At 40.9% G+C, this 13,218-nt stretch overlaps 1 protein-coding gene across 5 annotated transcripts in view; it reads right to left on the minus strand.

Annotated features, from left to right (window-relative positions):
* The window catches only part of LOC121318603 (dynamin-1-like protein), a 44,573-nt gene that overhangs the window by 6,358 nt on the left and 24,997 nt on the right, over positions 1–13,218 (minus strand). For 2 of the 5 annotated variants that reach the window (XM_041255460.1, XM_041255459.1), the window contains 10 exons: positions 9,322–9,453; positions 8,607–8,813; positions 7,651–7,771; positions 6,220–6,375; positions 5,099–5,188; positions 4,385–4,477; positions 3,542–3,595; positions 3,263–3,343; positions 2,286–2,447; positions 478–587 (listed from right to left, as the gene is read on the minus strand). In XM_041255460.1, the coding sequence (XP_041111394.1) occupies positions 478–587; positions 2,286–2,447; positions 3,263–3,343; positions 3,542–3,595; positions 4,385–4,477; positions 5,099–5,188; positions 6,220–6,375; positions 7,651–7,771; positions 8,607–8,813; positions 9,322–9,453 (1,206 nt within the window). The remainder of the gene's footprint in view (positions 1–477; positions 588–2,285; positions 2,448–3,262; positions 3,344–3,541; positions 3,596–4,384; positions 4,478–5,098; positions 5,189–6,219; positions 6,376–7,650; positions 7,772–8,606; positions 8,814–9,321; positions 9,454–13,218) is intronic. The other 3 variants (XM_041255462.1, XM_041255461.1, XM_041255463.1) reach the window with 2 other exon arrangements.

A 13,218-nucleotide genomic window follows, 5' to 3' on the forward strand; every position in this document is an offset into this window, starting at 1 on the left:
TTGATTTAGATTATGCCATTGCAGATTTCTTATTCTTAATCAACACAGTTATTTTTGTGTGACATTTTGTTATATGTGAAAACACTGTAGAACCCCTGAAGTGTCCTTCCATAATTAAATCGGGCCCCCCTTGGTGCCCCACTGTGTGCTATACTCTACAAACGCCACTGTCCTATATTTTATTTTACACACATAAATGTTTCCTTAGACTGAGGGAGAGCAATCTTGTTTCCTATACATGTTTCTTAAGGCTGATAGGTAGAGCAAAGTATGATGTTGCCTGGGGAGCGTTACTTCTTGTTGCCTATGAGCCAGCAAAGGTTGGGGACCAGTGAAGTACAGCAATTTCATATGATATCCCACTGCGGAGTGGGGTGGGGGGTCGTCACAGTCTGAAACATTTCCAAAGGGGGGCCCAGCAAAAAAAAAAGTTTGAGAACCCCTGATATAACAGTATAGTACTTTTTAAAGAGTTACCTGTCCTGAATATTCTTCCTGACGATCAAGAAATAGGACTTGATGAGCCGCTCGATGACCTCGCAGTCGCGCTGCTCCCTGGCCGACAGTTTCCTGGCCACTGGCACTGGCTGAAGAGTGCAGAACACAAGTGGTTAATTGGAGGAGCTGCCCACTGCCCTGCAGAAACCTACAGCTGCTTTACAGGATCACAAACTAGAAAGAGCATGTATGGCAAGTACTGTTTTTAGTGCCAGATACAATGTGCACCCACATAGTGAAAGTAAAAGTACGACGGGTAAGGTTAAAGGAATGACTTCATTAATCTATGATACAAATATATATATATATATATATATATATATATATATATATATATATATATATATATATATATATATATATATACACACACACACACACACACACACACACACACACAGTACCAATATTCTATTCCATATAGAGTGCCTAAAGGAAGTATTCACCCCCCTTGAATGTTTTCACAGTTTGTTGAGTTACAACCTGAAATCTTGATGCTTTTAAATGGGATTTTTTTCCCTTTGATTTACCCAACTTAACACTTTCAACGTGTGAAAAAATGGGGGATGGACAGACAGACGGACGACACAGACCTGAAAAGTCTTCATTAGATAAGTATTCACCCCCTTTACTATTACACTCCTAAATAAGCTCAGGTGCAACCAATTGCCTTCAGAATTCACACAATAAGTTAAATGGAGTCCATCTGTGTGCAGTAAAAGTGGTTCACATGATTTCATGAATACACCTGTCTCTGTAAGGTCCTGGGTAGTGCATTCATAGCAAAGATACTACCATGAAGACCAAGGAGCTTTCAAAACAACTCCGGGATAAAATTGTGGAAAGGCACAGATCAAGTGAGGGGTATAAAAAGATTTCAAATGGCACTGAATATCCCTTGGAGCACAATCAAGTCGATTATTAAGAAGTGGAAGGTATACTGCACCACCCAGAATCTGCATAGAGCAGGCCATCCTCCCAAACTGAGCAGCCGGGTAAGAAGGGCATTGGTCAGAGAAGCCACCAAGAGGCCAATGACAACTGTGAAAGACCTACAGTGTTCCATGGCTGAGATGGGAGAAACTGTCTGGCCTGTATGGAAGAGTGGCAAGAAGGAAGCCATTCCTGCTTGGAATTTGCAAAAAGGCACGTGGGAGACACTGAAAAGATGTGGCAAAAGATTCTGTGGTCCGATGAAACAAAAAGTGAACTATTTGGCCTAAATACAAAGTGTTATGTCTGGCGCAAACCCAAAACAGCACATCACCCAGGTAACACCATCCCTACTGTGAAGCATGGTGGTGGCAACATAATGCTATGGGGATGCTTTTCATCAGCAAGGACTGGGAAGCTTGTCAGGGTAGAGGGCGAAATGGATGGCGCTAAATACAGGCAAATCCTTGAGAAAAACCTGCTTCAGTCTGCAAAAGACCTAAGACTGAGACTGAGATTCACTTTTCAGCAGGACAATGACCCAAGCACACAGCCAAAGCAACACTGGAGTGGCTTAAGAACAAAAAAGTGAATGTCCTAGAGTGGCCCAGTCAAAGCCTGGACTTGAATCCGATTGAGAATCTGTGGCAAGACTGCTGTCCACCAAGGATCCCCATCCAACTTGACAGAGCTTGAACAATTTTTTCAAGAAGAGTGGGTGAATATTGTATGATCCAGATGTGCAAACCTGGTAGAGACTTACCTCAAAAGCCTCACAAACTGTGAAAACGTCCAAGGGGCGGTGAATACTTCCTATTTCACTGAGAGCTGAAAGATTCATGAGAAGTACCTACCACATCCAGCAGGTTTACAGCATGGCCCTTCTGAGGGCTGGCTGGGAGTGAAGTCATGTACTTGGTCTTCTCTTCGTAAGGGCCATCTTCGGATTTGGACGCTTTCACCATTCCTCTCCAGCCTCCAGTGCCTGCGTCCTGGGTGCCATCGCCCGGGCCTCCCTGGAAGAAGAGATATATGAGGAGTGCTCAGTCACTCAGGGTGGGTTATGGGAGAGGAGGGGGCAGAAGCAAAATGAGCAGGGAAAGTCACAGCTGCTGTCACGTGGTGATAACAGCAGCTAAGCATACTCAACTCAATTACCTGAATCAGATTTGAACCCAGGCTTCCTTTTTTTTATTAAGCAATCATACTAGTTTTGATATTTTGTAACCAAAATATGTCCAGTTGGTCCTGGGCCTCAAACTGTTTTATCGTGGGCATCTGTATCTTGCACTCTCACTGTCATACTGTCACATACTTCAGATTGAATTAACGTCCCTCTAAATCACTTTAAATTTAGACAGAAATACAAATGTGCAAAATAATCTGATATCCAGAAGGCAAAAAAATAAATAAATGTTGTTCTTTGAGGACAGTTGTAGTGGTGGGTATCTAGTTGCAGAAAAACTCACATGTTCTTCTCTTACTACGACTGAATTTTTTGCTGATGGTGTTTAAAAATAAATTAACAATATGCACTAGATAAAAGGCAGCAAAAGTATCAAGGGATGTTCTGCAAGTATTTTAGGGAATTCTGCCTATTTTTGGTGTAAGATAGGCAGTACAAGTTTCTGAAAAGATTACCAAAACAGAAATACAGACAAAAATGCCTTTGGGAGGAGATTTGTTAGAAATTATTGAGAATAATAATAAAAAAAGATATAAAAGTTAAGAGAAATCAGGCAGTGCAAGCAGAAATAAAAATGTGAGGTATCCAGTAGACCACACAAGATCCACACAGCATGCTCCCGCCACGTCATGGCTGATGACAGACCTTGGTGCCCTCGGCCTCAGCGACAGCAGTAGAGGAGGGCTCCAGGGGGGCAGGAGGGAGCCCGCCAGGAGCTTTGGAGGACTAGAAGGAGGCGAGAGACTGAGGTCAGAAGAAATCAGCAGCTGACTACAGGGGATCATTGAAGACTCCTGCTGTGCAGCAGTATGAGCCATTCCAGGATTCCCCACCCCGCCCGTCCCTATTTATTTTTAAAGAAGAATAGATTTGAATGAATTAATTAGGAAACAAAGATATTGCAAACAGTAATTTCCCCCACACCTTATCACGAGGTACAGAGGGTGGCAGCTCCCTCATTCTGTTACGTCTTTGCTCCTGGAACATATAAAGATGATCAGTAATGTTACTTCAAATACACAAGGAATAACATTGCCTGTTTGCAAGGTAAATCATCCAGAACTTGGAAGTCATTGTAACTAATAAAATAATTGCATAAATCCCACTTGTTTTGCATTTCCATTACCTACACGTGTCTCAGATGTGCAGTTTTAAAGAAACAAGTTTTACCACACATGCATTATATTTAAAATATGATAATCTGGTACTACAACTATGTCCAAAAGTTTTGCATCACCCTATAGAATTAACTAACTAATGAAACATGCTGAACGTTACATTAACATACTGAATTACACACCATTTTGTAGTTTTCCATATACTTAATGAAAAACTAAAATGTATAAATGTGTCATTTAGAAATCTAAAATGAAATACTGCACTACTGTGAAGGCTTCCGGTATACTTCTGTGATATCATTTTGAAGTTTCTTTGATTACATGCTAAATAAAAGATCTAAATTATGTATAAACAGTCTTAATTCTAGGTGATGCTAAACTTTTGGCCACAGCTGTACATTAGGTTAAAGGAAGTTCTCAGTTTCTATGCCTGTTACAGTGACACTTCCTGGGTCATTTCATCCAATCACCCAACATTTAATTTAAAAAAGACAGTCAAGAAAACAAAGGGTTTTGGGTAGTGCCCTCAACAGTGTAAAGGCACTACCTCAAACACGTGTACACTGAAGAAGGCACTAGTTGAAATGTGACTTAGTATCTTACATGTCTTAGCCTGACCTGAAATAAGTGCTTTTTAAAACAGACTCACCTCTATGTTGCTGTTCATAAGCCCACAGGCATCTGCAAAGTCTGGGTGTTTGGTGTTGATGTAGGCCAGTTCAATAGCCACCAAGTTATGTACCTAGGGAAATACACTGGCTTCAGTTGGCTCCAGTTCTCTGTGATCACCACGGTTTTAAAAAAACTATGCAAACGACATCATTATAATTTATAATTTATATTTAAATAAAGTTAAATCAAATGGACCTTGATCCCAATGGTTGGCAAGTATTCAACTGAACAAAAGTGACAGACCTACCATTTCATTGGTAACTGAACAGAGGAGACAGACCTACCATTTCATTGGTAAGTGAACGGAGGAGACAGACTTACCATTTCATTGGTAAGTGAACAGTGGTGACAAACCTACCATTTCACTGGTAAGTGAATGAAGGAGACAGACCTACCATTTCATTGGTAACTGAACAGAGGAGACAGACCTACCATTTCATTGGTAAGTGAACGGAGGAGACAGACTTACCATTTCATTGGTAAGTGAACAGTGGTGACAAACCTACCATTTCACTGGTAAGTGAATGAAGGAGACAGACCTACCATTTCATTGGTAACTGAACAGAGGAGACAGACCTACCATTTCATTGGTAAGTGAATGAAGGAGACAGACCTACCATTTCATTGGTAAGTGAACAGTGGTGACAAACCTACCATTTCACTGGTAAGTGAATGAAGGAGACAGACCTACCATTTCATTGGTAACTGGTAACCTCTTCCGCAGGAGTGATGTGACAACTTCCACTATAGCATCGTGGAGCTTCGGAAATCTCAGCAGCTCCTGAAGAAGGCAGAGGCATCTCTATTAAATGTGCACCACTGCTGCAGCTGTGTAATTTGGAGATGGGACCATATCTATCAGGGGTACCAATGCATCAAGTAGGCAATAGATATGAATGGGGTTTTAAAAATAAATAAATAAATAAATAAAAACTCCCTAGACTTCTGCATTCATTCATCTGTCGCAATACTTGTAGAAGGTAAATCATGCACCTATGCTACATTTCCTACTGCAAGGCATACATTTCCAGGAATCCACCGTCTACCTACACTACTGGTATTTGTCACAATGCCAGTAATGTAGATAGACAGTTATCCTTTAATTGCCTCCCATTTATACCTGTGTGCTTTAGGTAACTCCAGTGATGTCCTACTTCCCTTTGAATTATCAGTAGATAATCACCACTCACAGAGCACTATAACAGTTCAGTCTATGTTACTCAATCTGTTTGCTATTTTTAATCTTTTTTTTTTTTCCCCCAGCATGTTGTGCTACTGGCAGCCTCTGGGGTTGTTTGCCTGGACTCAGGAAAACATGCACAGAAATAGTTTAGACTGTTTAGTTAATTAAAAATCACCCCTTTATTTCAAACACATGCAGATATGCATTGCGATTTTGAGTTTTCAAGTTACATAATAAATAAATAAAAACAGATAAACAACAAACAAAAAAAACTGTCTGCTGGTCGCTGCCTCTTTGATCTGTCTGTTGCTGTTCATCTGTGAAAAGTCATGAAACTGAAGGTGAGAAACTCAATCTAAAATGGGCAAGGTCAGTGACTTCCAAACCTGGCCCTCAAATACCCACAAGGGGCTATGTTTTTGTTTTAACCAAGACTACGCTTACAGCCAGACAGTTTCTACGTCTTTACATACAGTGTAGCTGCAGCGACTGCTCTAGAATCTGATCATCATTAAACTGCAACTCATACTGGACAGCTGCGTGTCTGAGGACCAAACTGGAGGCTAGGGTGCTGGAGATGAGATTCTAATCCCGATTACCTGCCTCTCCGTCCCTCTGCCCCCCTGTACCTGTGTACTGTAGTTGCTGCAGTGCTGGATGATCCTCTGCATCTCCTCGTGCACCAGCTCCACACAGCGCAGGCTCGGCTCCTCCAGCCTCTTCACCTGCCGCTTCACAAGCAGCTCAAAGGAGATTTCAGGGACAAACAGAGCAGGACGGGGCCCCTGAAATGAAACCATGCAGAACACATTACGATACATACAGAAATTGGGGAGCACAGGTTCACAGCTTGCTTGACAGTAGGTAGTGCATACCAATCTATCTATTTCAATTGCAAGGCTTTATTAGTCTTTATTAGACATTAGTCTACCTACACTACTGGCATTTATCACACCAGCGCTACTCTTTAATTGTTTGACAAAGTACATTGTTCCAGATTTCCGCAGTACTGCGCAGATGCGTGTTCTTCGAGGGCTGCTGCATGATATCACTAAGCTCCACCTGCTAAAATCTGTGCAGATCCTGCACAGGTCCGAAAAGTAGCTGCAGGAGGCTGACTGAGGCTGTGAACTAAAGAGACGATCCAGAAATCATGAGTGACCTGCCAATCGTAATTCAAATAGCTACTAAAACTACTGCTGCCCCTGGTTAGTGGAGGTTATCTTTATGTAAAGAAGGGTGAACATTGTGATAAATTAAATAATTAAAATGTAATTCTGTTTCATTATATACATCAAACAAATAGAATAAGTCATGAACTATGCAGCTAGAGTATAAACAGCAAGCTCTGAGAAGGCGTTTCTCTAGTAGCTGAGTGTGACGTTAAACAGAGCAGCAAGCGCAGCCAGCTCTGGGATACAAGAACACGACCTACGTGTTAGGATTGATTTGTTTTTACCAATGACATGCACTAAGATGGGCGAGATCCTTATGATACCCAAAAGAGAGTTTTGGTTAAATCTTAGAACAGTCTGCAGGCATTAGAGTGTTGCCCCGTTGAATAGTGGAACAGGTGACAGAGAAATCAGCAATCAAGGAAGAGATCAAGAGTTTCTCTTTTTAACCTGGCATTTGGCTTTAATGATGCAATATTATTTTGGCCCAGATTTACTAAGCTTTTGCTCAGGTACAATATTTGCTCCCCTTCTTACCAAGTGGAATAAAACAGACTCAGATGTAGGCAGAATCAACCTGAGCAGAAACATTAATCTCGCTTTATTCCACTAACAAGAGCAAACCTTGCGTTGAAAGAAAAGTCTAATAAATCTAACCTACCGAGTTGGATTGTATGCTGAATCTGAACAACCTCGTTATAATGCCTGGCTCCCAAACAGAGTGTTATAAAGGGAGTTACTGTACGAACTTATTTCAGCAGGCAATGCTCCATAACCAGCCCCAAGTGTTCCCTTGTACCTGGCCAGTTGTGCTACAAAGCTGCAGCCCTTTAAATGTACATGTATGTGTTTCAAGTAGCATTGTAATGTACTCATTTCACTCACCGTGGCGTTTCTGATGGCAGTTAGGACGTCTATGGTAGTGAGTCCACCTAGAGGATCCACCGATTCTAATGTGCGACCGAAAGTCTCGTGAAATATGTAGCAAATCCGAGCGCCACCACACCTGCAATAAAAAAAGTATATATTATATATATATAAAACTGAATCGTCTAAAACACAAGGAACAAAACTGGAACTGAACCATGTTATAGATCTGTCATTTCAGGGAGGCATTTTAGTGTTTTATCATCCTTATAAAATGGATAAGTACGCAAATTAAATAGTAAAGCACATTCTGAATGCGAGACGAATACCCGGCAAGCTTATCCACTCAGGCAGCTGAATTTTTCCAAGCCATTTTATAAATTCATGTATGGTCTCGGTAAACCACAAATAAAAGAAAAAACATATGACTAACACATGACATAATATAGCAGCCATGCCAGCTTGGAGGTAAGATGCATTGTGTACCCATTCTTTACAAGATTACTGGAACAGTCCAACAGCACTCACAGGTACAGTTGGAACAATACATATGTATTGTGATATAATTTAATAATTTGTTTAGTCTTGATTATTTAATTGTGTTGAAAAAATAGAATTGACAATTGCACTCTTATAAAAGTTTACCACAGTATAAGCATAGCAAAGTTGAATAAAGCATACTGCAATCATTGTAAAGCATGACTAAGCATTGTAAAGAATATTTAAAAACCTGGCAAACTATGGTAAATACATAGTACAACCATGGGAAAAGCATAAGAAAACTGCATAATTACTGTGCAAAAGTATTGCTTTATAATAACAATAAACCATGTTTCACAGTCTTCTAAATCTAAAAAGGATCAGTGCCCCTACTATCAAGATTTATTCTTTTTCAAAAGCCAACAAGCCAAAACGCAGACAATGTTCAGCTGCTGATGGCTAAGTGAAAGTCAGTGTGGTCCCGCCCCACTCACAGCTCGGAGGTCTCTATGTACTTGGCGGTCCCCTCGATGGTGTGACAGTACTCGGAAGCGAACTTGGTGATGAGCTGCAGCAGCGTGGCACTCTTGTCCTCCACCGGCTCCCCGTAGCTGTTGAGCAGAGACTGGTACTGGGCAGCCAGTACGTTGATTCTGGTCTTCAGCTCGGGCAAACAGTCGCGGATGTGATGCATTAACAACCTGAAACACACAAGGGTGGCAAATCCTCAAAGTCTGTTATATTACAAACTGTTAATGCTATTATGGTCCCCCCCCCACTCCACTCCACAGGACATAATACAATTTACAATTATATAAATAATATAATAAAAAAACAAGTAAATAAAAAAGGGCCCCAAATGAGAATAAAATGTGCTTCCAATTCGCTTTTAAAACACTCAATGCGGAAGTTAATTGTCTAAGACTGAGAACCTAACATTTCAGTACATACATACCTTTGGAGTAGACTTAAAACAAACCGTGTTAAATCTAAACACAGATACAATAAAAAAAGACATATATGCACTGCTAGGTTTTCATAACCTTGTTACACAAAGGCTACATGGGTATTTAGATGCACTAGTGTTCCGATCAAGTGAACAGACACAGTAAGAAACACTTGGGCATAGTATTTACATCACCACCTTTTTCACTACAACTGTACGACCAGTTCTGTAGCTATATTTTTGAAAATTCATGAAGACTGTACCTGTTCAGAGTCCTGGCCAGGTATTTGGTTCCATTCCTGTTGGCTAGAGAAGGATACTTCTTTTGCAGAAAGGCATATTCATCTCGGATGGCTTCTGCCACGACTTTCTTATTATTGATATCCAACTGACTCCTGCAAAGCAATCCAAAACAACAAGCTCAAGATTGTGCTGCTGACAAAGTCACAACAGCGGCTGAAATGCTGTCCGCTGGTGACCCACAAAGCAGGTCGGTTCGGGTCGTAACATTAACTTTTTCGCGGTCTGTGGTTTGTGTGGATCAGGAAATATCATTTTTTTGGGGTCAAAAACGTTTTGTGTCCTTTCAGCATACTCGTCTGTAACCCTTTCCAAAATGACTTATTGGAAGGTAAACGTATTTCCTGCACCAAAGCAGGAGGTGATTAGGGAAGAGTCAGCTGACTAAGCAATTCTGTTTGTTTTGCTACTCGTTTGATACGTCATAAGATCCTTTTATCACGTCTGCTTTGTGATAAAAAATATCTGTGGATGAGGTGATATAAAAGTGCAGGGTTTATGTGGTGGAGAACAGTGCAAGAGGTAAATCAGAAATGTGGACTGTAGAATTCTTTTGGAATCATAGTGAATTAAAATAATGAAGATGCGACTTGATTAATTGCTTGTAAAACCGTCATGTTTTTGTGAACAACAGCCACAAGACTGAAATCATCTCTGCGAAAGCACAGGTCTAGCTCCCTTTCAACTGCTGGCACAAAAGGAATAGACAGGTATTTTATAGTAAAGTAAGTAGAGGATAGTTGATATGTTACTATGTTAAAATATATCCGGACTACCTGAATTTTCTTTTTGATCTCGGCGGACCACAAAATAATCAGTATAGCGAACTGAAAAATAAGCACAAAAAAAAAAAAAAAAAAAAAAAAAAATTAAAATCACTACAATATTAAGAATAACCATAGACTTACCTTTCTTTGTTTTAATGCAATGTGTAGGCTGGTTTCTGTGAGCAAAATTATTTTAAAACTGGAGTTTTAAAAGAACAGTTTGAGTTCACTTTTCATGACACAATTTTAGAGGGGAAAACAAATTATTGTTATTTTTAAATTTATAATTATAGCAGAAATTGATTCATGTCAATTAATAAATCTATGAAGTTACAATACACCCATGAGGTACTAGCACAGTCGGAGCTATGAATCTCCAGCTTTAATCTTTATTTATAAAACGAAACGTTTGGATGCTGCACGCCGATTGGCGGTTGAGGATTTTTATATAGTTAATAGTACTGTACAATGCACAGCTGAACTTATTTTCGCCAAAGCGCAGTTCAATTAATAAATTACCAATACACAACATATTAAATTTGCAATAAATATACACATTGCTGTGAGGGGTCTTTTAAAGTTTTTTTAAAAAATGAGTGACGTTCCTTTCGCCAAATTTGATCTTTCCGGAAGCATGACAGTGGATAAGTGGCTACATTTCAAGAAGAAAAAAAAGACACAAAGATTTAACTAGTCAACAACTTCATGAAATCGAAAACAAAAAAATACTTTGGCAGCTTGTGCTTTTATTGATTTGACAAAACAAAGAAATGGTAATCAACTTAAAAAAAAAAAAAATCTGTCTTGAAAATGTAAATGGCCTGTTATTATAATTTATGCTTCAGCGCGTAATTCAGCTGACCAAGAAAAGTACTTGATTGTGTTATGTTAGCCTCGGTGCTAGTCTCAATTGCTTCGTAAAGAGTGCGGACTAAACTACAATGATAGCCTAGTGACCAATAATTAAAAAATGCCAATAATGTATTTTTGTATTAGCTTTTGTGACAGGGTCATGCTCGTGTCACATGTGTGGGTAGCCGCTGTTTAAGCACTACAGAGACACCATGGAGGTGGAGTTGAAACGCCAGCACAGGCGCGCAGGATTTATTAACAAAAACAGAAAGAAAGTGAAGGTGGGCATGTGACGTTACCAGCCATGGTAACGCACAAAGGACAAATACAGCAAGCTGTACAAAAGGCAAAATAAAACCCAGTACAAAAACTACAAATAAAAAGGTGTCACATAGGGCGAGCGCTAGCCTTATTAAATGAGACGTCCCACTCCAGGAACCGGCTACACTACGTAACCCTCGCTATACATTACGTGGAATCCCTATCCCCTAAAACTAACCTACTGATGAGCCGGTATTCATAGGACGACTCCTGTTGCTTCATATGGCCTTGGCTGGTCATTGCCTTCACACGCACCGCTTACAGTTTCTGGCATGGTGTTGCAGTCGCTTCGTGCCAGCTCCCGCGGATGTTTTTAAATTGACGGACACTTGGTCAAGACCCGCCCAGCAGGCAACAAGTCTCAATCAAGCGCACGTCTGTAAACAATAATTCACTCATACAAATCAACTCCAAAACGATACACAATAAACCCACTTCCACACACAAAATTGTACCAACACTAATTCCCACCTGTGCATTCTCCTTTGGTATTTTTAAATGCTTGGTCACTAACTGCTAACATTGCAGGGTTATGTCAGCTCTGTTTACAGAACAACTGAGACCAGAATGGAGGCTTCTGTCATTTTAATTAGTTACAACAAATGAAAACGTTGAAAACCTCCAGTTTAATGTTTACAATAAATATGACCTTGTTTGCGGGACTAGTCTCCAAAGTGGAAGGATATATAATAAAAAACTTAGTTCTTTTGAAAAACAGAAACACTTTTTATTTTTTATTGTATCCATTTTATAAGCAGGATAATACTTGGGGCTTATGTGCTGTGTTGCTTCGCTTTGTGCCTCCAAACCAACAACAGCTGTATGTTAATGCAACACAATGCATGCCCTGTCGTGTGTTATCCCTTACTTTACAAGCTGCTGTGTTCAGTGCACGCGAGTGCAATACAAGAAAACTCCCTAGTAAAGAATAGGGAGTTTTCTTGTATTGCACCTTCCTTGTACATGACCAATGCAAGTTCATGTATGCGCACGACATCTGCTGTGCCACTCAAGCCCAAGCTTTCAAACAACGTCTCAACATTGATATGGCAATCTTATCCGACTACTGTAAAAAGTGGCGACTCCAACCAAACGTCACAAAAACTGTCTCAGCAGTTTTTCACCTGCACAATGCAAGTGCTTCACAGGAACTGAATGTAGTCCTAGGTGGTAAATGGCTTAAGTGCGACCACAGCCCAATTTAACTTGGTGTTACCCTGGATTGTTCACTGACATTCCACGACCATCTGATAAAAACAGCTGTGAAAGTCTGCGAACGAAACTACTTGCTGAGTATGTTGGCTGGCATATCATGGGCAGCACGAACACCGGTCCGCCGGTCCACAGCCCTTGCTCTCTGCTACTCAACAGCTGAGTACCGTGCCCCAGTCTGGTGTTGCAGTTCGCATGCAAAGAAAAAATTGACACTCATCTGAACTCTGCAATGCGGACCATCTCCGGCACTTTTAACTCAACTCCGGTCCAGTGGCTACCGGTGCTGAGCAACATCACACCTCCACACATTCGGCGCAAGGAAGCAGTGGTCAAAATCGTCAACAAGATCCAGGATAACCCGGCACTACCATTGCATGACTTTATCCTCCATCCACCAAAGGTGCGTCTGGAATCTAGACGCCGGGTCTGGCTGTCACTTCCTGACCCTGATTGGTCATCAACAACCCAGTGGCAAGAGGAGTGGTTCCAGAGAGACACTCGCAACCAATTCCTCATTGCCGGCCCAACAGACCGCCCGCCTGGCTTTGACCTACCACAACAAGACTGGACTTTACTCAATCGCTATCGTACTGGTCACGGTCGGTGTGCAGCGTGTCTTTATGACTGGGGCCTAAAGACAGCCCACTCTGCTCATGTGGGCAGAAACAGACAATGCTTCACATTGTGGAGGACTGCCTGCTAACA

Source organism: Polyodon spathula, chromosome 7, assembly GCF_017654505.1.
Source record: "Polyodon spathula isolate WHYD16114869_AA chromosome 7, ASM1765450v1, whole genome shotgun sequence".
NCBI lineage: Eukaryota > Metazoa > Chordata > Actinopteri > Acipenseriformes > Polyodontidae > Polyodon > Polyodon spathula.